We start from the raw sequence: 25,559 nt of genomic DNA on the forward strand, positions 1-25,559 counted from the left end.
GCAAGTAAGTAACACTGGCAGTAAAATCCTAAACCATAACTTTATTGATCTTTTTCATCCTGTTATGGACAGGAGTAAAGCTGGGTCTTCAGGATGTCTTAGAAACAGTATGAATACAAGTCCCTTTATGTTTCCTGGAGTTGATGCCAAGGAAAGTAAAAAGATTTCAGGAAAAATAAAATAGATTGCATTTTAGGTCTTTTCAAAGGCAGGGACCAGTCCAAGGAGGAACAGGATATTTCTTATTTGTCAAGTAGTTGCAGCCTGTGTGCCCAAAACCTGGCACGCCTGAAGGAGGAGACAAACTGTGGACAAGGAAATGAGCCACCAGATGGTGAACCGAGAGGCAGAAAAACCAAGACGCCGAAGCTGGTGGGCCTGGAAAAAAACGGATTCCTCTCAGAGCAGACGTGGATGGAGTGAGGCACGGGGTATCTCTTCACGGGCAGGTTAAGAGGCTCTAGCAAAACGGCCCCATTCCACGCAACACAGAATATGGTTTTTCTCTTGTGTAGTTGTCCGGGGTGAGCAGTCCAGGTCTAGCAAAGAGGCAGGTCCATTTGCAACACATAGTAACTATCCGTAGGTCAAAGATGGAGCTCCACGCCCTGTCGTCTTCCCTTTGTGGAAAGGGAGATAGGACCAGGGCCATCTCATCAGGCTCAATTGTTTTATTGTTCAGACCCAGAAGGGGTTAAATCACTCCTCCTCATAGCTACTAAGAAATCCACAGTCACAGGACCACATCTAGCTTCAAGGAAGCCTGGGAAATGTAGTCTTTACCTGGGTGGCCATCTTCCTGGTCGAAATTCTTTTATTGACATAGAGGAGAGGGAGATGAGGAGGTTCAGTTCAGTTCAGATGCTCAGTCGTATCCAATTCTTTCCGACCTCATGGACTGCAGCACTCCACGCCTCCCTGTCCATCACCAACTCCTGGAGTTTACCCAAACTCATGTCCATTGAGTCGGTGATGCCATCCACCCATCTCATTCTCTGTCATGCCCTTCTCCTCCCGCCTTCAATCTTTCCCAGCATCAGAGTCTTTCCCAATGAGTCAGTTCTTCACATCAGGTGGCCAAAATATTGGAGCTTCAGCATCAGTCCTTCCAATGAATATTCAGGACTGATTTCCTTTAGGATGGATGGATTGGATCTCCTTGCAGTACAAGGGACTCTCAAGAGTCTTTTCCAACACCACAGTTCAGAAGCATCAATTCTTCGGCCAACAAAGTTCCATCAAGTCAAAGCTATGGTTTTCTGATGAGGAGGTAGACCCTGTGAATAGTGACTGCATGTAGAAATCTCCCCCTTTGACGTGTTATTTGTGGAAGAGAGCATTCCACTCTTCCCAGCACTGGGCATTTGTCAAGACCCTCAAACATCTTTGGCAACTTCTCTGTTCACAACTTTCAAAATGGCCCCAGGGCAGCGTCGATCTCAAATGGCTTTAATCCCCCTACTGGGCCTTATGCTGTTGTTCTTGTTGTTTAGTCACTCCAACTCTTTTGCAACCCCATGGACTATAGCCTGCAGGCTCCTTTTGTCCATGGGATTCTCCAGGCCAGAATACTGGAGTAGGTTGCCATTTCTTTCTCCACAGGATCTTCCTGACTCAGGGATTGAACCTATATCTCCTTCATTGGCAGTTGGGTTTGTTAGCTCTGAGTCACCAAGGAAGTTCCGGTGGACCTCATATAAATTATTAAAAAATAGTAAACATTTGGAAATTTGCTGTATGTCTCAGGAAACTCAAACAGGGGGTCTGTATCAACCTAGAGGAGTGGGATGAGGAGGGAGACGGGAGGGAGTTTCAAGAGGGAGGGGATATATGTATACCTATGGCTGATTCATGTTGAGGTTTGACAGAAAACACCAAAATTCTGTACAGCAATTATCCTTCAATTGAAAGTAAATAAATTTTTTTTAAAAAGAAAAGAAAGTAAAAAAAATAGTTGGCATTTTTTAGTTCTTCTATGGTTGATGATAACTGGTCACATACAAATAGTATGGGATAGATTCTGGAAGGACTGAGGAAGGGGCTGGTAAGAGAATGGCAGTGATAACTAAAGAAGGGGTTAAGACTAAGGAGATACATGCTAAAGACAACATACTTACAATTTATGCTATACATATTATATATGTATGTACTAGGGTGCATATGTGTGTGTACATATGTAAGTATATATATGTACACACATGGTTTTCCAGGTGGCTCAAAGGTAAAGAATCTGTCTTCAGTGCAAGAGATGCCAGAGATGTGGATTCCACCCTGGGGTCGGGAAGGTCCCCTGGAGGAGGGCATGGCAAGCCATTCCAGGATTCCTGCCTGGAGAATCCCATGGACTGAGAAGCCTGTCAGGCTACAGTCCACAAGGTCTCAAAAGAGTCAGAAAGGACTGAAACAACTGAGCATGCGCGCGCACACACACACGAATTAATAGCACTTTTTCATGGCTTATAGAAGCGCGCGCACGCGCGCACACACACACACACACACACAAATTAATAGCACTTTTTCATGGCTTATAGAAGCACGTGCACACACACACACGAATTAATAGCACTTTTTCATGGCTTATAGAAGCGCGCACGCGTGCACACACACACACGAATTAATAGCACTTTTTCATGGCTTATAGAAGCTGATCTGTGTGTGTCTATATGTACAGATATGTATGAGGTGGAAGTGCAAGGGTTAGTCACTCAGTCGTGTCTGACTCTTTCTGACCCCATGGACTGTAGCCAACGAGGCTCCTCTGTCCATGGGATTGTCCAGGCAGGAATACTTGAGTAGATAGCTGTTCCCTTCTCCAGGGGATCTTCCAGACTCAGGAATCAAATCTGGGTCTCCCACACTACAGGCAGATTCTTTATCATCTGAGCCACTATATATATGCATATATATGCCCACTTCCAGTCCATATCAACACATTTTATGTATAAGTAAACTAATAGTCCCTGTTGAATGGATATGTGCTTACTAATGTACTTATTATCTCTAGTAAAAACTTTTCACCCCAATTTTTAATATTGATATTTTTAATTGCTTTAAATTATCCCAGAAAAAAAATGCTATATAAAGTTTACTTAGAATTTTGGGCTTCAAGAATACACATTAAACCCTGAAATATTAGTCATATTAGTGCCAAAAATTGATTACTTTTCTCTGACTTTCTTTGTTGATCACCACGGCATCCTTAACACATGGCCTGATGCTCACCATTTCATACACTTCAAGAATTATGAATTATGAATAAGTGTATAATGAGTGCATGCATAAGTGAGGGAATGAATATATACTTTAGAGATTGCATTTCTTCTTTGAAAAGTTTTAGATAATCTTCAATGAATTTATGATTTAGGGTTCTAGTCAGCAGACTACTACAAAAGAAGCAGATAAAATTTTCAAATGCAGTGGCAGTTGCTTGAGTTAATTTTTGATATTTACTGATTAAAGTATTTCTGCTTTACTGTCTCTTACATATTCTGATAACCATGCCAACCTGTTATATTTCTGGCCTTTTTGATTACATGCAGGCTGTGAAAGCATGAAGGCTGACATCATGTTTCTGGTGGACAGTTCTGGCAGTATAGGACCTGAAAATTTTGAGAAAATGAAAACTTTCATGAAAAACCTGTTAGATAAGATTCAGATTGGTGGAGACAGAAGCCGAGTTGGTGTAGTCCAATTCAGTCATTATAGTAAGGAAGAATTCCAGCTTGACAAATACTTTACACAAAAAGAAATTTCTGATGCAATAGACAGCATGACCCCCATCAGTCAGGGAACTTTGACTGGAAGCGCGATAACCTTTGTGGATCCATACTTCACCGAGTCCAAGGGGGGCCGCCCAGTGGTGAAAAAGTTTCTCATCCTTATCACTGATGGAGAAGCCCAGGATGATGTGAGAGACCCCGCAAAAGCTCTTCGGGACAAAGGTGTGGTCATCTTCTCCGTGGGGGTGTACGGGGCCAACAGGACTCAGCTGGAGGAGATCAGTGGGGATGGCAGCCTGATCTTCCACGTTGAGAACTTCGATGATCTGAAGGCAATAGAGAGTAAACTCATCTTCCGCGTGTGCGCTCTTCATGGTAAGTGACCTTCTTATCCTTCAGGACACAAGCTGTTGACTTTATAGTGGGGTGGACAGAGACTTGCGGCCTCTAACTGGACTTTGGTGTTAAGTGCTGGTCTTATCTATGCTACGTTAAAAGCCATGACCTCAGGGCTGTATACTTATGTGAAATACCCAGGGATATTCCAGAATAGCAGTTTTGTCTGCTAATTTGGCAACATATAGTCTGATTTTGATGACTTCAAATAGATAAACCAAGGGAATACTGGAGTGGGTTACCATGTCCTTCTCTAGGGGAATCTTCCCAACCCAGGAATCGAACCTGCGGCTCCTGCCACTTCTGCATTGCAGGCACGTTCTTTACTGCTGAGCCACCAGGAAGCCACATATACCAAGGAAGTCTCAGAGTTTTCCATTAAATTTCCAGCTTTTTAATACCTGTATACCTAGATTTTCCAGTCAATTTTTAATCCCAAATGATTCTCCCACATCATTTCTTGGCTACCTATAACCACTGTTAAGGATGTACACGTAAGAATGTGTAATTAGAAATATACAGCCATCTTCCTCTCAGTTAAATTAAGTCCAGTATCCAAAGCAGAACTCTGCACCTTCTTTGTATTTTAAAGATACAGTGTATATTTTTATTCCTTACATTAGTCTTCTTACCCTCTCTCAGCTAAGTAGTTTCCACGTGCCTGTTCATATACCTATGCTTTTGGAAAATTTTAATTTGTTACTTTCCTTAAAGTGATCACTTGCAGTCATCACTTTTATCTGACAAACTATAGTGCTTTTCACATTGGATTAAGCAACCTTAGGTTTGAGCCCATCAGTTTTAATGACTTGTGTCAGAACTTGCTGTAAATTCACATGTAAGGCTAACACCACCAGTACTTTTAAATCTATCACGTGCTGTTGTTATCTGTGTTTTGGCTACAACTAATAGGACAAACCAAAACATTCCTCAGTTTGTTGTATGTTGTTCCTATGGCAATAGAAACCTCCTTTGGACTTTGTTATTCAGGATTTTGTGTGTGAAAATTTCAGAAGGTTAGCAAGTAAGATCTCTTAGTGTAAACTGAGCTTTAGGCAATGGCCTTAAGATTTCTCTTGGAAAGGCTTAACTGGAATTTTTCTTCTTCCTCCATGAAGGGCAGTAATTCCCAAACTCTTGGGATTGTGGAGACATTCTAAGAAGGGCTCACAGTAAGGCCACAGCCCCACCTTTGAAATCCAAAGGGCTCTTCCTGGCCTTTCTTCATGGAGAAATGTCATGTTTGTGGAGGTCCTGTCTATCGCATAAGGTAGAATTTTAGCTGACTTGTACGTTCAGTCTATAAATTTATCAGGTGAATTTATCAATGTGTATCAAGTCAACTCATACATATGTATTGAGCTTTGACTCATTGCCAAATCACGGCGAGTCATTCTTCCCACATGGCCTGGGCTCATCTGCAATGGATGACCCTTGAAAACTTGGAGATCTCACTGCCAGAAATAAGGATTGGAGGTAAGGTTGGCAGGTAGAGGGTGAACCATTGGGAAGCATGTGCTTAAGCTACTCAGGGGAGGAAAAGAGTGGAAATAAGCCCATACGTTGGAGGCCCACCCAGAGTGGGTGCTTGGCTTCTAAGGAAGAGGAGGGCTTGGGGCTAGGGTGTGGTGACAAGCGCCTTAGCTCTTCCCCTGTGTGGGATTTTCTGGGCTCCAGCTTAGGAAGGTCAGAGGAAGGGCCACGAATAAATGTGAGGAGACATGGAGCACAGAGGAAAATTTATCTACCGGAAGCTGAGGCAACAGCTGGAGCCTGAAGGGGCGAGACAGAAGCTCCAAGGTTGTACACTAAGCCCCCGAGCCCTTCAAAAATGCAGGCCAGTCTGGCAAGAACCAGTCGTGGCTCACCATTGTACTACACTGACTCACCTCCTGACGTTCCCTTCCAGGTGAAAGCCTGCTTGGCAAACGTTGCTGTAAATGACCTGAAGAGGTTTAGCAGAACAGAGTAGGGAGGTGTGAGAAACGCTGATCTGATCATGGAGTTAGCAGCGCTCCTGTCTGATCATCATAGATGGGAGCGTCAATGTCCTTAGAATCGTGATGTGGGCAAGGTGAACATCTCTGAGCCTGAAGTTTCTTTTCTCTTTAAAATGGCATCAGCCATTCCTAAGAGCGGTGAGGTGTCTGGCATGTGAGAGGTACAAGGCACATATAACTTGTTTCCCTTCTAGGCGTCTGTGCAGAACGCACTGCAAAAGTGTGTCACGCCTGCTCTTTTCTGCTTTCAGATTGTAAACGGATTCAGCAGTTAGATGTCGTGTTCGTGCTGGACCACTCAGGCAGCATCAACGCTGAGGACCAAGAAAGCATGATCAACCTCACTATCCATTTGGTGAAGAAATCAGACGTAGGCCTGGACCGCGTTCGATTTGGAGCGCTCAGATACTCAGATGACCCCGAGGTTCTTTTCTACCTCAACAAGTACTCGAGTGGACCAGCCATCATCGAGCATCTGAGGAGGCGCAGGGATACGGCGGGAAGAACCTACACCGCCAAGGCTCTGGAGCGTGCGAACGACCTGTTCACAGAGGAACACGGCAGCCGTATCAAGCAAAACGTGAGGCAGATGCTGATCGTTATCACAGATGGGGTATCTCACGACAGAAATAAGCTTGGTGAGGCGGCCTCAAAATTAAGAAACAAAGGCGTCATCATTTACGCAGTGGGTGTAGGTGCAGCTGACCAAGTGGAACTGGAGACCATGGCAGGGGATAAAAACTACACCATCCACATCAGTGGTTTCGACAAACTGAAAGATATTTACCTGCCTCTGCAAGACAGTATGTGTAACAACTCGCAAGAGGGTGAGTTGTGCTTTTAAAGTTGGTGTAGCAATACAAGTTTATGCAAAAAAAAAAAAAAAGTGATTACGTTTGGCTTCCTGTCATGACATGGGCTGAACGTTCCTCTACTCAGGCTACCGGTTTTCTCATCTCTGAGAGAAATGCTTTCTTGATTCAGCAAGATCTAAAGGTCCTTTGCTGCTGTACTGAAGACGCTATACGAGAAGTTTGCAGAAGCGTTCCTTGCTATCAGGCCTCTCCTTTCCCTTTCCTTCGCTCTTCCTTGGGCCCTATTCAGCTGTCCTCATCTCATGGTTGCCCGTGCTGAGCATTTGCTTGATGGCCTCAGTGCAACTACTCTGTATCAGGTTCGGCCAAACTCAAGTGGAAAGTTTCATGCTTTAAACAGATAGACTTTTGTTTTCAAAGTTCCGGGACCCTCTAAATGGGATTGTCAGCACCCTGTAGGACCGCTGGAAGTCCAACCAGGCCTGCGAGCTTTTCTGAATCAAGCCCAGGAGTGCGATTGAATGGGACAACAGAGACCAGTTTCCAGGAACCAGGAGGGAAGGGGTCAGAGCTGAACTAGGAGATACCCCTGGGGTAGGGCAAGCTGGAGGCATCATGTCTGAGTGAGCAAGGGGTGAGATTTGCCACCTGACCTAAAAGCAGCGGAGATCAGCCCACCCTCTAGGAGTGTCACTGTGCCTCCTTGGAAGCCTGGAATCCTTCCCAGGTAGTGGCCTGGTCCTCCCCACATGGCAAACACATCAACCAACCAGCTAGCTTCCTTTCTTCTTTCTGTTTCCCTCCCTTTTTCCAACTTCCTTCTTTTTTTCCTTCCACCTCCCTTTCTTCCTCTCTACTAGCTTGAAACCTACTTCTGTTTCCAACACAAATCGTGGTTTGTCCACTGACATTAACCCACTCCCTTCTCTGTGAAATCATCCAACCCCAAACAAAACCTCCCCCCAAATCTTGTGTCAGACCAGCATTTGCTGGGCTGAGTAAAACTGCGTCTGATCTCCACAACCCTACTTTACTTAAGTAAGCAATAAATTCAGATTCTTGGTTTCAGATACAGAATGTGGGTATCCTCTCTAAGAAAACATGACTGTCCCCAAGGCATCTTTCTAATACAAACTGGGCCATGTCACTGCAGCTTACTGCAGGTTAAGTTAAGTCGCTCAGTCGTGTCCGACTCTTTGCGACCCCATGGACTGTAGCCCACCAGGCTCCTCCGTCCATGGGATTCTCTAGGCAAGAATACTGGAGTGTTTGCCATTTCCTTCTCCAGGGGATCTTCCTGACCCAGGGATTGAACACAGATCTCCTGTATTAGAGGCAGACGCTTTAACCTCTGAGCCACCCTAAACTCCCGAGTTCCAATTAGGTCCTGCTGACATCTCCAACCTCAACTGCCCCCTGCTTCACAGCCTCTCTAGTCATCCTGAAGTCCCTTCATCTTCACGTGCATCCCTTACCCAGCACACACACACCAGCCTACGGCTTCCCCTGGCTGCATCTGGCGGGCTTGTCACCTTTCAGGTTTTGTTTGCCAGTTTTCTGGCCCAGCACACGTCAGTGCCCCTGCTGTGCCCCCTGACCCCTGCACCTTCTATTTCTCCTGATGGTAGCATCTAACACATGCTTGCTGCTTCCTTATTTGTCCTTGTAACAAGACTGAGTTCACTGGGCAGGCTGGGACTCTTATTTATCACTGGATCCCCACCAAATCTGGGACTATTAGTAGGACTAGAGTCCTTTCCTTGTGGACTGCTTTCTTCTCATCTCCCACACCTACTTTTGGAGGTAGGTGTCAAGACGGAGTTTTGAGATAGATGTTGAGATAATAGAGTCTAACTTTTGGATGCAAGATGTTTATTGGGGGGAGGGGCACAGCTCTGAAGGAAAGAGGGGGAAGCAGAAGAGGGAAAAGAAGTCCACGATGCACACCCCGTCATCCCAGTTACCTTCACTGAGCACTTTAGTACAGCCCCATCCCAGCCTTTGCATTTGATGGAAACTGAGCGTAAAAGATCATTCCTCGTTTTGGGTCATGTCACATGGGACTTCAGAAGGACAACCCTGTAACCAATGTTGACTAGCACTTGTCCATGAAATTTCAATATTTGGGCTATGATATTATTAAAGCAATTTGTAATAGAAAAAAGTGATGGATTTAAGGATAAAAGGGATCCAGATGCCAGCTCTACTGCAGAGTGATTGCCTATTCTGAGGCACCTTAACCACTGGATTCCTTTTCTCTACCTAAGATCAGAATAATTCCTCATAAAGTGGTCATGAATATTAACCATTGTAGTATGCTAAACACATTTTTAAAATGATAATTTTCAGCACAAATGTAAAGTGGTGGCATTAATAATAACAGAATTACTAATGGCACTTGAGTACGGTGGCAGTCAACTTGGGTGGATGTTCTGGTATGGGGATGTTGAGTGGATTTCAGGCCTTTGCAATGACCTTTCAATGACTATAGTCAATCTAGTCAAACTTCTTCCTTCCTTTCCAGAGTAGCTTTCAGTGTCCTTTCAGATGTATCATGTAAATTATTAAATTTGAAACAAAGCCTATGAACCTTTTCCTCAGCACTACTTTCTCTTCTCTTTGAGGGCCAATTGTGATCTCTCATCTGTTATCTTGTCTCAGTTTGCCGTGACTGTGAGGATTTAGTAGAAGCAGTTAAATATTTGAGCGAAGGGAAAATTTAGAATGATTATTGAGGACAATCAGTGATTTATTTTTTTTTCAATTGCAGTCTGTAACATTCCAGAAGCTGATGTGATTTTCTTTTGTGATGGCTCTGACATGGTATCTGATTCAGACTTTGTTACCATGACAACTTTCTTGTCAGACTTAATCGATAATTTTGACATTCCGTCTCAGAGGATGAAAATTGGGATGGCCCAATTTGGGAGCCGCTACCAAGAAATTATCGAGTTACAGAACTCTCTGACTAAAACCGAATGGAAGTCTCGGATTCAAGCTATCACCAAGAGCAAGGGCCTTCCGCGGATAGACTTGGCCCTGAGACAAGTGAGCGTTATGTTTGAGCCGTCCGCTGGTGGCAGGAGGAACGCGGGGGTCCCTCAGACTCTGGTGGTCCTCACATCTGGGGCTCCCCGCTATGACGTGTCAAAGGCAGTGGAGGCCCTGAGGGAAGCTGGCATTTGCATTCTGGCTCTGGGCATAGGAGATGTTTTCAAGGAACAGCTCCTGCCGATAACGGGCAGTTCTGAAAAAATCATCACTTTTCAAGACTTTGATAAATTAAAGAATGTGGCTGTGAAAAAAAGAATGGTCCGTGAAATCTGCAAGAGCTGCGGGAAAACCAGTGAGTGCTCCTTTGCTCCTTCTTTGTTTTCCTTTGATTGAAGCTTCCTGGTTGTCCATTTCCCAGGGTGTCTTTGGGCGAATCTAACTGGATGTGGTTTAGAATAATATGCAATGAGAATAGGCGTCTCCTCTGTTTCCAAAAGTTTGGGATTGGCCAGCCTTCCTCAGAGGCAGGGGAAAGGGTTCAGAGGCCAGAGGACGCCCTGGGTTGTGTGCCCGGGGCAGCCCTCTCCTCCACTACAATCCAGGGGTTATATTCTTCTTAACACTTGGAACTCAGCCTTCTATTTCTATTCTCTCTGCTTCTGGAAGTCCCAGAGCAATTCCCTGCATCCCACAGGAAGTAAGTAAAAAACATTTGCTGATTTTCCTATTTTATCTTTGTTGAACCATCTTGTAAGGGACTCAGTATGTGTGAGCGTGTGTGTGTGCACGTCTCTGTGTGTGTCTGTCTGTGTCAACTGTATCAGCACATGTCTGGTACATTTTCTTCTTGGAATGATGGCATTCGTGTAATCATAACATAGGAAAGATTTGGATTGGCCTTGGGGATTATTTAATTTCCAAAGGTCACTGGGGCTGATGGCTGCAAAGGCCAGGTGCGTCATGAAAGTGAGTCACGTGGGCTGGGACTGAAGAAAATAAATTCAAGCTGTGGTCCGTCTGATGGGGATGCCATTCTTCAGCTCCAGCTGAGAGCTGTGTGCAGGACTCAGGTTCTGTACACTTGGGACTGGGGGTTGGGAGGACAGAGCATCAGTGAAGGATAATATTTTGTGGAATTTGTGCAACGGCAGAAATTCCCCACAGGTCTTCTGTTTCTAGACTTACTAAGATGGAAGCCAGTTCTTTTACAAACCCCATTGGTTTTTCCAAGCTGTCTGGTGGGGTGCGCGCTGGGGGCAGATGACGGTGGTGGAGGAGTCTGGGACTGGAGTCAGAAAGCCAGGGTTCCGGCTCTGGTTCAGCAGCAGCAGCTTCCCTGCCTCACCATCTCCTCGTGTGTAAGACGAGCAGCTGGGCAGGGTCATGGGTGACCAAGTAGCGACTCGCTGCTGAGTTGAGTTTGTCCTACTTGGTGTTGTGATCTCGTGAAATTAGTTGATAGTATTTACAGACTCTAGGTTTTGCATTAAAATGTAGATTTCAGGCTTCTCTTTGAAAAAATCAGACAGTGTGACCGGACTGGGCCCCCTTTCCCACATGGCGACTCTCAGTTGGAAGGGAATGGTGAACAGACGGCTCATTGCTGTATGTTCCCTTTCTCACCCGCTGCCCACCTGACTTGATAACATGACCCTCCTGTCCTTTGTTGCTGACTGAGTTGATGGCCTCTGGACTAAGTAAACTCTAAGAATGATCCAAATATTTTACATTTTATAATTATATTCATCATAATATGTCCTCATTAAATGAAAATATGCAAGCATGCACACACACACACACGAGGCCAGCCTGAGAGTAAACCAGGATTAGACTTCAAATAGCCACTGAAACGTGTAACATTTGACAGGGGACAGAGGAAACACCTGTACTGCATGCTGGCCCAGCAGCTAGTACCCTCCTTATGAGAGAGCTTTGGGTCCTGGAGCCCCTCCAGCCCTAGACTGCAATGCCTGGCCTTTTCAGAACCCTCTGCCCTTCCTTACTCCTGGCTGGTCATCAATGTGTTTTCCTTGGTCTCCAGACTGCTTTCTGGACGTTGTGGTTGGCTTTGACATTTCCACTCACCTGCCGGGCCAGCCACTGTTCCACGGCCACCCCCAGCTGGAATCATACCTCCCAGGCATCTTAGAGGACATCACCTCCATCAGGGGTGTCAGCTGTGGGGCAGGTGCAGAGGTGCAGGTGAGCGTGGCCTTTAAGGTGGACAGTGGCCAGAATGTCCCTGCCAAGTTCCAGATCTACCAGCAAACAATATTTGACAGCCTCCTGCAAGTCACCGTCAGCGGGCCGACTCAGCTGGATGTGCAGTTCCTGCAGTCCATGTGGGACGCGTTTGAGAATGTGTCCACATCCCAAGGACAGGTAACCAAGTCACGTTCTCGCTCCCATCCCCACGTCCTTTCACTAGTTTCTGCCTCCCAGTTATACGCTTTGTGCTCCCGTCATCCCATTCTGCGCGTTCCTCTCTCTCCAGGTGTTGCTCATCTTTTCAGATGGTCTTGGGGGTGAAAGCAAAATGATGCTTGAAGATCAATCGGACAGGCTCAGGGAAGCAGGTAAACTTGACATTGAAAATGCAAATGAGGAGGCAGGGGATGTGCGGAACGAGTCTCTACCTACGTGGGTGCTCTGGAACTTGGGGTTTGCCCGGCCCCTTGAAGCAAAGGCCACTGGTGCCTGGCCCAACCCCTCTTGACCACACATGCATCCCCCGGATACTGCAAATGCCACAGTCAACTGCTTATTCCTGTGACCTTCTATAGCCCGGTGCCTATGACGGACCCGACCAGTGACCTGATTCTTGGAGGGGAGGTTGGGGTTATAACATATTCCACCTGATGGATAGAGGCGAGGGTCATTAATACAGAGGGCTATAGAAGCCCAGCACCCTTGCCTGAAGTGTACAGCCTGAGCTCCAGAGCCCCTCGGGAATCAGACCAAGGCGAGGACTTCATGGAGACACATCCTCGTCCACAACCTCCACTTCTCTTCGCTGCTTCTCTCTCTACCTCGGTAAGCCACGCACATGCAGGTTCCTCTGCCAGATGCAGCTTCTAGGGAGCCTAAGACACTTCCTGTCTCTGCCTGTGACGCTCCATGTCTGCTCCCAGCTCATCTGAAACTATGACATGGACGGGGAGGAGCAGCGAGGAGTGCTTTTCAAAATCCGTGATGCAGTCTTTCCCATGGAAAATCAGACACAACAGGAAGTGTCTTAGGCTCCCTAGAAGCTGCATCTGGCAGAGGAACCTGCGTGTGCGTGGCTCACCGAGGTAGAGAGAGAAGCAGCGAAGAGAAGTGGAGGTTGTGGACGAGGATGTGTCTCCATGAGGTCCTTGCCTTGGTCTGATTCCCGAGGGGCTCTGGAGCGCTGGCTGTACACTTCAGGCAAGGGTGCTGGGCTTCTGTATCCCCCTGCATTAATTACCCTTGCCTCCATCCATGGAATTCTCCAGACCAGGATACTGGAGGGGGGTAGCCTTTCCCTTCCCCAGGGGATCTTCCCAACCCAGGGATCACATCCATGTCTCCCATACTGCAGGCAGATTCTTTCCCAGCTGAGCCATGAGGAAAGCCCAAGTCAAGTAGGTCAGAGAGAGAAAGACAGATATTTATGAAACAGATATAGACTCACAGACATAGAAGACAAACGTATGGGTATCAAAGGGGATAGTGGTGGGGGAGATAAATCAGGAGTTTGAGATTAACATGTGCAACTATGTATAAGACAGATGAACAGCAGGGACCTACTGTAGAGCACAGATACTGAAATATATTCGGCATCTTAGAACAAGCGATGTGTGTATGTATATCAAACTGAATAACTTGGCTGTGCCCCTCAAACTAACACAACAATGTACATTTTTTACACAATACTTCAATTTTTAAAATGGTGAGAAAAACTATGTTACTAACTACCATCTTAAAAAACATTCAGAAGAATTCTAAAGATAAGCAATACCCTTTCTTAAAAACTGCTTTCAAATGCCCAAGAACTCCATTAGGACTGGTGGCGAGGTATTAAACACAGCTTTCTGCTAGTGTTTTTGTGTAAGATTTCTTAGATGTCATGCTAAAGTCAGGAACCAGTGCCTCACGTGTGTACAAAAGACGCAGGCAATGCCGCTGTTGGGTTCTTCAAGGTCAAGAGCACTTCTTTCTCTTATTTCCCCCTCTTTCTGACTCTTTGAATCATGTTCACTGAAAGGAAATAAGATGGGCTTTCTTTCTTTTGGGGGTGTGATTCCTTGGGTTTTATCACCCCTTTTTTTGCTGCCTAGGACTCGATGCTTTGCTGGTAGTGTCCTTAAATGCAACCGCTCATGACGAGTTTTCCAGCTTTGAATTTGGAAAAGGATTTGACTACAGGACTCACCTGACCATTGGAATGAAGGAACTGGGCAGTATGCTATCACAGTATCTGGTGAGTTGCTGAACAAAAACCCCACATTATTCAAAATGCCCTGGGAGGTCTTCCCTGTGGTCCAGTGGTTAAGAATCTGCCTGCCAGTGCAGGAGATATGGGTTCCAGGAATATTCCACATGCCTCAGGGCAACTAAGCCCAGGCGCCTCAACTGCTGAAGGCTGAGTGCCCAGAGCCTGTGCTCCACACCAAGGCAAGCCGCCACGATGAGAAGCCACGCACTGCAGCGTAGTCCCTGCTTGCTGCAGCTAGGAACGCCCGCAACGATGAAGGCCTAGCGCAGCCAAAAACAAATGGATGAATCTTTTTTAAAAATGCCCTGGGAACAAGACTGGAATCTTGATGAGTATTCTCAAAGATTCCCTCGTTTGCCCTAAATTCAGTACATGGTCTTTAGCATATGGAAAAGTGTGACAGCCCAGAGGATTGGTTTTTGTTTCCCCGTGACCTTTCATCCTTTGTCATCTCACCAAATGAAAGCTGAGGGAACTGAAAACCCAACCAACCCCTAATCAAATAAACAAAACCCCAGCAGTCTCTGCTGCAGAAATCCCAAGAAACAAGAGTCTGTCGACTAGGAACCAACCAGTGGTCATCTGTGTGGTGAGTGCCCCTTCTATAAATAGAGGCCATTTCCTTGGAGAAGGAATGTTGCCAGTACAATTGCTAACCTGATGCTTTCTCTTCAAGGTTAAAAAAAAAACCCAAAACCCTCTTATTCTCTTTAGTCCCTCACCCAACGAGAGAGGACGGGCTGGAGGTGGTGAATTATGATTTACGTCAGTTCAGTTCTCCTGTGATGAATTTCCACACTGCGGCCTCTCACTGAATGTTTCTTTTTCCCAGGGTAACATTGCAGAGAGGACGTGTTGCTGCGAGTTTTGCAAATGCGCAGGGATTCCAGGACCTCAGGGGATCCGAGGGCCACAAGCCTCCCAGGTACCATTCAGTTGTGACACTGTTGTGCCTAATGGGCTTTGATTTGGTATAGATGGAACTGAGACTGAGTAGCTGGGTTTGCAGCCTCCACTTGATGCTGAGGCAATTACTCTGGGCCATTCGTGTGACTTCTCTGGGGTAGGAGCCAGATCAGAAAGGCTCGCATTTAAAAAAAAAAATTATTTTATTGAAGTATAGTTGATTTGCACTGTTGTGTTAATTTCTACTATATAGCTAAGTGATTCAATTATACACATATATATATATATAGAGAGAGGGGTAGATAGATAGATATACATTCAGTTATACATATATATATATACACACACACATTCTTTTTCCATAAGCCTATAATAAACCATTTATTATAGGATATTCAACATAGCTCCCTGTGCGCTACAGTAGGAACTTGTTAATCTATTTTATATATAGTAGTGTGTATCTGCTAATCTAAACTCCTAGCTGATTCCTCCCCTCCATCCCCTTTGGTAGCCATAGGTTTGTTTCCTATGTTTGCGAGTCTATTTCTGTTCTGTAAATGCATTCATTTGTATAGTTTCTTAAATTGCACGTGTACATGATATCATAAGACACTTGTCTTTCTCCTTCTGGCTTACTTCACTTCATATGATGATCTCTAGGTCCGCCCACGTTGTTGCAGTTGGCATTATTTCATTCTTTTTATGGTTGAGTAATATTCCATTGTATAAATATTCCACATCTTCTTTACCCACTCCTCTGTCGATGGACATTTGGGTTGCTTCCATATCTTGGCTATTGTAAACAGTGCTGCTATTAACATTGGAGTGTGTGCCTTTTCCAATTAGAGTGGTTTTTTTTTTTTCCAGATATCTGCCCAAGAGTGGGGTCACAGAATTGTATGACGACTCTATTTTTCGTTCTTTGAGGAACCTCCATGCTGTTTTGTTTTCTATAGTGACTGCACAAATTTTCATTCCTACCAACAGTGTGGGAGGGTTCAGAAGACTCACTTTTGATTCTACTATTAAGAATGACTCCTTTTTTTTTTTTAAATGTAGACTTTGGGGTATGGCTCCTTGGCTTTGCAATTTAGACTTTAGACAGTTTGAAAGGTGGTAAGAGGTGTTAGAAATGATGGGGAAAGTTTTGCTTCATCAACAATGGGTCATGATTGAACTACAAAAAGAGTGTAGCCTTGCAGAGCCTTGCCCTTAAAAACCGAATTACACAGCAATAGCATAAATAAATATATGATATATAAATACATCATATATATATCATGGTATTTTTATTCAGTGAAATGCTCTAAGGGAATGAAAATGAATGAACTATAACTACACATGACAACAGGTATAAATTTTATAAACACAATAATGGCCAAAAAAAAGGCAAAACACAGAAAAGTGCATATGGTATGCCGGATTTATAAAAAGTTTGCAAACAGGCAAAACTAACCTATAGTTGTTCTATCTCGGGATGAATAATTGAGTAGTGAAGTATTTTTCAAAGACTTGGAAATATCATCGTAAAAGCAAGCATCTGTTCCCAGGGAGGGGGTGGGGACTGCTTTGTGACTGGGGTAGCTGCTAAGTGTGGGTATCAGCCATGTCCTATTTCTTGGCCTGGGCAGTGGTTACACTGATATTCACTTCATAACAATTAAGTTGTACCTTTATAGTCTATTTACTTTTATGCACTTTTTCAAATGCATTTTAGATCTCACAGTGAAAAGGAGTCTGGTTTATTTGAAGGGCTTAAAAATGATTCTTGCTCAGGGGTCACACTGTCCATCCTTGTGAAAGGATAATTGATCTCAGCCTTTTTACTGACTTCTTTTAAATTTTTTAATTAATAAATTTATTAATATATTTTTGTGGAAACAGTTGATTTGCAATGTGTTCATTTCAGGTATACAGCCTGATGATTCATACACATGTGTGTGTATTCTTTTTCAAACTCTTTTCCCTTATAGGTTATTACAAAATATTGAGTGGAGTTCCCAGTGTTATCCAGTAGGACCTTATTGTTTACCTATTTTATTCATAGAAGTGTGTATACATTAATCCCAAACTCCTGATTTATCCCTCCCCTGGACTTTTGACTGAGTTGCGGTGTTTTGTTCAGCACAGTTTCCTCTTTTATTATGTTGCTGGAGACTAGAATTCTATTCCAAGAGTGCAACCTCCCAGTGTACTGAGCAGACAATGGGGATCTGTATTAGCCGGTGAGGAAGCAGACCTCAAGGGAAATCCTTGCCAAAAATAAACCAGGAGACAATGAAACAGAGAGGGAGAGAAGATAGCAGATTACAGCAGATGGAGCTGATAGGGAGAAGGCTCCTTCTTGTCCTCCAAAAAAAAAAAAAAAGAGGAAGAAAGTAAAGTGATATCTTTGGAAATGTTCTCAGTTTGCCTGCTGAAGGGGTCATGCTGGACACTGCTATCCTCCAACCCCCAGGCACAGACCTGGCCTTGAAGGGTGTGGGCGCTCCAAACCCAGCCTTCTGGAGGCATCGGGAGGGCCACCTCTGCAGGGAGCTTCAGAACCAAGAGCCAGGACCAAAGCCAGCCCCAGCGCTTGTCCAGCTCTCCCCAAACTCACAGCCGTGCTTGCAAAACCACAGCTAGGCTGGAGGGAGGGACCAGCCTGAAATGTCTAATGTAACAGGTCTGAGTTGATGAAGGATGACTAAGACGGGTTTTTCTCTTTCCCCGCAGGGCTCTCCAGGTATGAAAGGCAGCAGAGGACACAGGGGAGAGGAGGGCGAGCCTGTAAGTTTTTCTGACTCGCTGCCCACCACACTCTTTCCTTTTCCATTAAAAAAGCTTTATTTTCCAGAAGCAATAGTGGGGTTTTGTTTATATGCTTTTTGTAGTTTGAGGGGTGGGATGGGCTGCTTTTTTTCCCCTTCCCTTTGTCTGCGTCACGAGCCACTTGCTGAATCTACTTTTGGGGGAAAGAAGAGAGCAGACTCACCCACGTTTTGCCTGGCACGTTTTTTGGGGGTGGCAAGGAACTTGGCACCCTCCCTCCGCCCCCGCGTATGGTGAAGGCTGAGAGGGCATCTCTCTGGACCGGCAGCCCAGTGGCTCCAGTGTGGAAAGAGAAGTGGGCAAAGCACCATATGGTGTCATGGTCCTAGGCTGCACAAGGCTTTTGAACTTCAATTGTTGACTCCCAAACCATAACTCTCTCTTGGTTCATCGATCAAATTATAAAAATGGATTTGGAGGAATGGAAACCACTTGGGTGGCTCCACTGGGATGGGGAAAGTTCAGGAGGTATCCAACCTGCATCTCCACCCGCTTAGAACCCTTGTCTGCATAGCAAGTTGTGATTAAAAGTATAGCCTCCAGCGTCGGATGGCCCAAGGCTGACCTAGACCTTAATAAGACATGTTAGGTTCTTGACCCTTGGTTTCCTTGCCGGTCAGCTTATAAATTCCTCTAAGACTATAGTTTACCCACCCTGTACCTGTGAGTGGTTATGGAGCGGACTGAGCCAGTCAGGATTTGAGTGAGGGGAAGAGTATCACCCACTGCCGGACTGTGAGCCCACTGTGAGCCCACAGCTGGCTGAGTCCAAACAGCGGGGACATTTTGGTTCCTCTTATCACCTGCAATGTGGGAGACCTGCGTTCTATCCCTGGGTTGGGGAGATCCCCTGGAGAAGGGAAAGGTTACTCACTCCAGTGTTCTGGCCTGGAGAATCCCGTGGACAGAGGAGCCTGGCGGGCCACAGTCCATGGAGTGGCAAAGACTCGGACACAACTGAGCCACTTTCCTTCGCTTTAACTTTCAGCAATCTGTGGCCATGAGTGAGGTTTCCTGCTTTTCCTGCAAACAATCCTCAGTAAAAATAAAGAAAGCAAAGCAGTGAAAGGAAAATTGCCTCTCCTGTCACCTACCAGGAAGGAGAGAACTAAGTTCATTGCTAGTATTTATCCACACAGCAAACCACGAGCACCTTCTGTGCACCCAGGTCTGAGCCAAGCCCCCAGGACACAATGGGGAAAGAGACAGCTGGGGATCCCAGCTCTCAGGAAACACAGTATTGCTCTTCTCTTGAGACTCCTTTTATTCTAGCCCTTGTGTGTGCATGCGTGCTAAGTTGCTTCAGTCATGCCTGACTCTTTGCAACCCCATGGACTGTAGCCCCCCAGGCTCCTCTGTCCATGGGATTCTCCAGGCAAAGATACTAGGGTGGGTGGCCATGCCCTCCTCCAGGGGATCCTCCCTACCCAGGGATCGAACCCAGATCTCCTGCATTGCAGGCAGATTCTTTACCATCTGAGCCAGCAGGGAAGCCTATTCCAGCCCTGACCTGTATTCTAAATATTTCCGGGGAGAAGCTGGACTAATGAGAGATGTGCAGGCCATTGACCTTGGGTGCTCTTCCCTGTGTGGATGTTCTAATTTGGGGGACTTTAACCGGGGAGTCCTTCCTGTGAGCACTGGCTTGAGGCAGTGTCACTTATGATCAGCTGCTTCTGCTCAGCTCCTGTCCCCTGGAACCAATGGCTTCTCTGCCATGAGTCATGGTGATTTTTCCAGGTTCATTAGGGCCTGGGCAAGATGTCAGGGCCAACGTGTGTCAGGGGAGCATTTGAAATGTGGCTGCAAAGTGATGTGACTTCAGACCTTTGGCTGTGCTTTCTGTTGAGGGTAGGGGAGCAACTGAGCTCACATCATACGTTAGTGTGATCTTGGATCTGTACAGGAGCGCTGAAGGGAACATGTTTGAATCCAGGGTAAACACAGAGTTAATGAACCAGTGTGCAGAGGAGTTTGCTCCAACTGGAGCTCAGAGTGCCCTGTTCTGGCTTCACTCGGGAAAAAGTAAACAGCTGGCAGCTTTCTGGCAAAAGAATCACTATGGATATTTGTTTGGGTACCTTTCCCTAGGGAACTCGAGGAGAAATTGGACCTCAAGGAAGCAGAGGGAACGCAGGATGTCCAGGGCAGCAGGGTCAAAAGGTAAATGTTTCATTTTAAACTCCCTATGGCATCTTCTGTCTCTCCTCCATTCCCTCCCTCTTCCATCCCTCCTCCCACTTTCCCTGTCTCTAATTATATGTTAGTTTCTTCCTCTGCAGATTAAGTCTCTTTAGTCATTTCAAGAAATGATGAGCATTAATTAAATTCTACCCATAACCTCTTTGTGGCTGTACAGCCAAAAGTAACTAAAGGAATACACAGTCACTTTTAATGGAAGCAGCCCCTTCCCACCCCAACAGGCTGTGAATCCACGTTCGGTCTTTGACATGCCAATAAGAGATATTTAATCTTTTACAGGGAGCCAGAGGATTTTCTGGATATAAGGTATGTGTGGTTACTTCTCAGTCAAATTTGACTTCCTAATGGGATTAGTTTACCCATTAGGTGGCAAAGATCTGCCTTGTCTGTCTTTCAGGGAGAACATGGAGAGGATGGGGTTGATGGGCTGGACGGGGAAGAGGTAAGCCGTTTTTCTCCAAGTGCCGCAAAATCAGCATCAGAGCGATGTGTCTCTTTAATGGGAATTTCGTTTGCTTTGTCTTCTTTCAGGGCTTTCATGGACTTCCTGGGAAAAAGGGAGAAAAAGGTGATGCAGGTTCCCAGGTAACACTTTTTCGTACATCAAAGAAGGAGAATTTGGCATTAGAGATAGTCTTAACTGTAGTGTGTCAGAGGTTATGAGGAAGAAAGTGGACAGCGGACTGACATACAGTGGAGCCTATTACCACTGAATAGATGGTGCATCCCCATTTGGGGCAAGTGGGTAACTATGCAATTTTCAAGAATTTCCAAGCTAGAAAGATCCAAGGCTTGCAAGAATCTGTGAGCATGCTTTTTTGAAGTCTGCAAGTGAATCCATTTGCCCATCAGCAACTTGTTTTCTTTATTGCATCCAAAAAAAAAAAAAAAGCTAGAGGAAGGGACGGAATTATTTTGGTGGACTTGACATAGCAAATCACAATTTTATATATATATATATATTTATTTATTTTCAGTTCACTTCAACACTCATTAATGTGTGCCTCCTTGGTTCCAAGCAGCTCTCCTTTTATGTTCTGATTCACTTATTTATCAAATACTTTTGAATACCTGGTGTGTGTCAGGCATTGAGTTATGTACAAAAGACTCAGAGATGAACCAGACTGTCCTTGGCCTCAGGGATCCTCTGGTGTGGTTGGGAAGACAGAGATATCAGTAGCTAATGGAACGCAGGACGTGGTTGGGGTCATGTTATAGGCAACTGTTTGGGCCCAGAGAACAGTGGGGAGGGAGTGCAGGAAATCTTTCTGGAGGAAATGATCCCTGAACTGAAGATGAATAGGAATTAGCAAGATATGGAGAGAGGGCATTCCAGACAGAGGGAGCGGTTTTTTAAAAATTTTAATTGGAGGCTAATTACTTTACAATATTGTGGTGGTTTTTGCTATACATTGACATGACTCAGCCATGGTGTACATGCATCCCCCATCCTGAACCTCCCTCCCTCCCCATCCCATCCCTTTGGGTTGTCCCAGTACACTGGCTCTGAGTGCCCTGCTTCACACATTGAACTTGCACTGGTCATCTATTTCACATGTGGTAATATGCATGTTTCAATGCTATTCTCTCAAATCATCCCACCCTCACCTTTTCCCACAGAGTCAAAAAGTCTATTCTTTATATCTGTGTCTCTTTTGCTGTCTTGCATATGAGGTCATCGTTACTGTATTAGTGCTTTTCTTTCTGACTTACTTCACTCTGTATTCAGTTCAGTTCAGTCGCTCAGTTGTGTCTGACTCTTTGAGACCCCATGAATCACAGCACGCCAGGCCTCCCTGTTCATCACTTGAACTCATGTCCATCAAATCAGTGATGCCATCCAGCCATCTCATCCTCTGTTGTCCCCTTCTCCTCCTGCTCCCAATTCCTCCCAGCATCAGGGTCTTTTCCAATGAGTCAACTCTTAGCATGAGGTGGCCTAGGTACTGGAGTTTCAGCTTTAGCATCAGTCCCTCCAATGAACACCCAGGGCTGATCTCCTTCAGAATGGACTGGTTGGATCTCCTTGCAGTCCAAGGGACCCTCAAGAGTCTTCTCCAACACCACAGCTCAAAAGCATCAATTCTTTGGCACTCAGCTTTCTTCACAGTCCAACTCTCACATCCATACATGACCACAGGAAAAACCATAGCCTTGACTAGACAGACCTTAGTCGGCAAAGTAATGTCTCTGCTTTTGAATATGCTATCTAGGTTGGTCATAACTTTCCTTCCAAGGAGTAAGCGTCTTTTAATTTCATGGCTGCAATCACCATCTGCAGTGGTTTTGGAGCCTAAAAAAATAAAGTCATTCTGTATAGTAGGCTCCAATTCCATCCACCTCATTAGAGCTGATTTAAATGTGTTCTTTTTAATGGCTGAGTAAAATTCTATTGTGTATATGTACTACAGCTTTCTTATCCATCCGTTTAAGCAAAGACACAGAGGCTTGGGGGGGGGCCCTGAAAGTTGTTCTGCCTGGTATGAGTGTTAGGGTTCAGGTGGAAGGAGTTGGGGTTCAAAAGGAGTTGGGAAGAGCTGGGAAAGGCACTGGTGAGCCAAGGAGAAGCAGTCTTGGGATGGATCGCGGCCATAGGGAATGCGGAGCCTTAAAAAGATTTTAAGCAAGGGGGTCACAATCCAGTTTGCGTTTTAGAACTACCCCATGACAGTAGCAAGGAGGATGTGTTGGGGATGACATAGATGCGAGGCAAAGATGAGAGGTGGATCTGTATTAATCAGGGTGAGAAGTGCTGAAGCCTTCAAATGAAGCAACAGACAGAAGACACATTCAGGATGTAATAGGGTCCAGGCTGGAGTGAGGTCCTGGCGTGCAAAATTTAAGGAAGCACGTATTCTCAGAGTGATGAGTGGGTGCCTGCCCAAATGTGGTACCCTTGGTATCTTGTTTTGTCTCACTCTGGTTCTGGCTCCAAGATTTATTCAAATTAACTAAAATGAAGAATTCTGCTCTCCTGTTGTGCACTTGATGGCCGTCTATAACCAGGGGCTAGTGTACTGGACAGTGTGGCTGGAGAACCTCTCCGTCTCTGCAGAAGGTTCTAGAGGGAGGTGCTAGACCATAAGAATTTTTACCTTTTCTCGGCCTCATTATAAATAGTCCTGACTGTAGGGTTCAAACTGGGCTTGGTTCTGCTCGAGAGGCTGAAAGGAATGTAGCTGGGACAGAGGAATGTGAATCATTTCGTCTGACGGATTTTCTCCCCTCCAAACGCCACAACGCTGGATATCTTAACACCCTCCTGCAAGCTAACTTGACGCTCATTTTATTTTATTTTTTTTTTTCAGGGCAGCCCAGGTTCCAGAGGTCCCCCTGGGGGATATGGAGAGAAGGGTTTCCCAGGGGATCCTGTAAGTTTCTGAGGCCCAGATGGTCCTGAATTGTGTAGTTACTCCACATTTCCTGTCTTTTTTTTTTTTTTCTCTTGTGTTTCCACTAACCTGTAGGCAAACACATGACTTGGGAGGGGTGTAGTAGATATTGACTGGGGCTTATTTATTTGAGGTAAGCCTGCATATGATCTGGGCTGATTATATATAAAAAACTCAGAGATGGGAACAAAACTTCCATCTTATTCATTTTGAGACTTTCAAGTTCCTTTGGGAATGAAATTTCCATAATTTTGCTTACTGAGTTTTCAGTCCTGTAGATTCTCTAACGCAGACTCGATTACAGGGGAATCTTGCTACATCTTTGAATGAGTGGCATAAGCTTGTTTGGATGGGTGCATTAGTGAAGCTACCAGTACAGAGAAGGGAAAATCACTGTAACTTCAGCAAGCACTCATAATTCTTCATTTTTTCACTAAGCCTCCTTCAGATTTACTTTCATCTTTAAAAAAAAAAATGTGTTTCAAATATGGAGAATTTTTCTCCTACCTCTCAGTATGTAGCCCAGATTAGTTTAGTTCTTGAACATTGTACTATTTTGAGAAAAAAAAAAAAAAGGTTGATATTTCTTGATTCTAAAGTGCTTTTTAAATCTTCCTCTAGGGTAATCCAGGACAAAGCAATATCATCAAAGGACAAAAGGGCTCCAAAGGAGAGCAAGGAAGACAAGTAATTGGATCTATTTAATGTATATGAGTTGAGGAATTCTGTTATGGAGCTGAGGCTTTCTTAAAGTCTAAATTAATTATTTAGTAAAATACATACTTTTTTTATAATTGAACAATCACTCCTAAGTTTAAGAGAGCTTTATTTTCTTAAAATGAGGCATGTCTATAGTAGCTTATATTGCTATGGGCAAAATCATCACATTTCTGGCAGGTGACATTATTATATGGGGAAACCAGTCATAGCCGTGCATGTTGCTATATCATTTTCCTCTTTAATACATGTATGCCCATAGGGTTAATATGCAGAGATATTCTGGCATGACGCATCTGCTCAGTTTAATGGTACTTGATGTTGTTATGCTGATGCCTCTGTCACTTCTTCAGAATCTTTTGCCTTATGATCTTGGGGGAACGATTTTCTTTCCAGGGTAGAACCGGGCAGAAAGGGACGCAAGGCAGTCCTAGCTCCAGAGGGAGCAGGGTAAGTATTTCCATGGACGTTTATTGCCCCTCCTTATCACCTGAAGATGCCACAGAGGCATTCAGAATATGTGTCCCTGCAGTCAACTGATCCAAGAGTCCTATCTTGACACTGTTGTCATTTGGGGTCAAGATAGCTCAGTTGGTAAAGAATCCACCTGCAATGCAGGAGACCCCCATTCTATTCCTGGGTTGGGAAGATCCAACCCAGGGAAAGGCTACCCACTCCAGTATTCTGGCCTGGAGAATTCCATGGACTGTATAGTCCTTGGTGTCGCAAAGAATTGGACACGACTGAGCAACTTTCACTTTCACAATTCCTTGTTTTGAGGGCCTTTCCTATGCGTTATATGATATTTTGCAGCATCCCTGGTCTCTACACACTAGATGTCAGTAGCACCCACTTTCCTGAGTTGTGGCATCCAAAAATGTTTGCAGATCTTGCCAAATTTCAGTCGAGAATAGTGATGGGGGGCAGATTGCTCCTGGTTGAGAAACATTGTGATGGTGTGTTTTTCCCTTTCCACCTTCTGGAAGCTTTTAAATGTCTTCGGAGAGAGCCAGTGATTTTCACGTAAAAATCCTCCTCCAGTAGCTCAGCATCTTTGAGCTTTTTAAAGAGCATTAAGAAATATATATCTTCCCTGGTAGTTCAGAAGGTAAGGAATCTACCTGCAATGCAGGAGATCCAGTCCA

At 45.0% G+C, this 25,559-nt stretch overlaps 1 protein-coding gene across 1 annotated transcript in view; it reads left to right on the plus strand.

Annotated features, from left to right (window-relative positions):
• Window positions 1-25,559, plus strand: part of COL6A5 (collagen type VI alpha 5 chain) — a 130,590-nt gene that overhangs the window by 14,117 nt on the left and 90,914 nt on the right. The window contains exons 6-20 of the mRNA XM_040247139.1: window positions 3,540-4,094; window positions 6,367-6,942; window positions 9,701-10,276; window positions 11,966-12,306; window positions 12,419-12,500; window positions 14,226-14,368; window positions 15,216-15,308; window positions 18,008-18,061; window positions 20,195-20,266; window positions 20,585-20,611; window positions 20,703-20,747; window positions 20,837-20,890; window positions 23,614-23,676; window positions 24,319-24,384; window positions 24,811-24,864. Of these exons, the coding sequence (XP_040103073.1) occupies window positions 3,540-4,094; window positions 6,367-6,942; window positions 9,701-10,276; window positions 11,966-12,306; window positions 12,419-12,500; window positions 14,226-14,368; window positions 15,216-15,308; window positions 18,008-18,061; window positions 20,195-20,266; window positions 20,585-20,611; window positions 20,703-20,747; window positions 20,837-20,890; window positions 23,614-23,676; window positions 24,319-24,384; window positions 24,811-24,864 (2,801 nt within the window). The remainder of the gene's footprint in view (window positions 1-3,539; window positions 4,095-6,366; window positions 6,943-9,700; window positions 10,277-11,965; window positions 12,307-12,418; window positions 12,501-14,225; window positions 14,369-15,215; window positions 15,309-18,007; window positions 18,062-20,194; window positions 20,267-20,584; window positions 20,612-20,702; window positions 20,748-20,836; window positions 20,891-23,613; window positions 23,677-24,318; window positions 24,385-24,810; window positions 24,865-25,559) is intronic.

This window comes from Oryx dammah, unplaced genomic scaffold (genome assembly GCF_014754425.2).
Source record: "Oryx dammah isolate SB20612 unplaced genomic scaffold, SCBI_Odam_1.1 HiC_scaffold_2, whole genome shotgun sequence".
Classification (NCBI taxonomy): Eukaryota; Metazoa; Chordata; class Mammalia; order Artiodactyla; family Bovidae; genus Oryx; species Oryx dammah.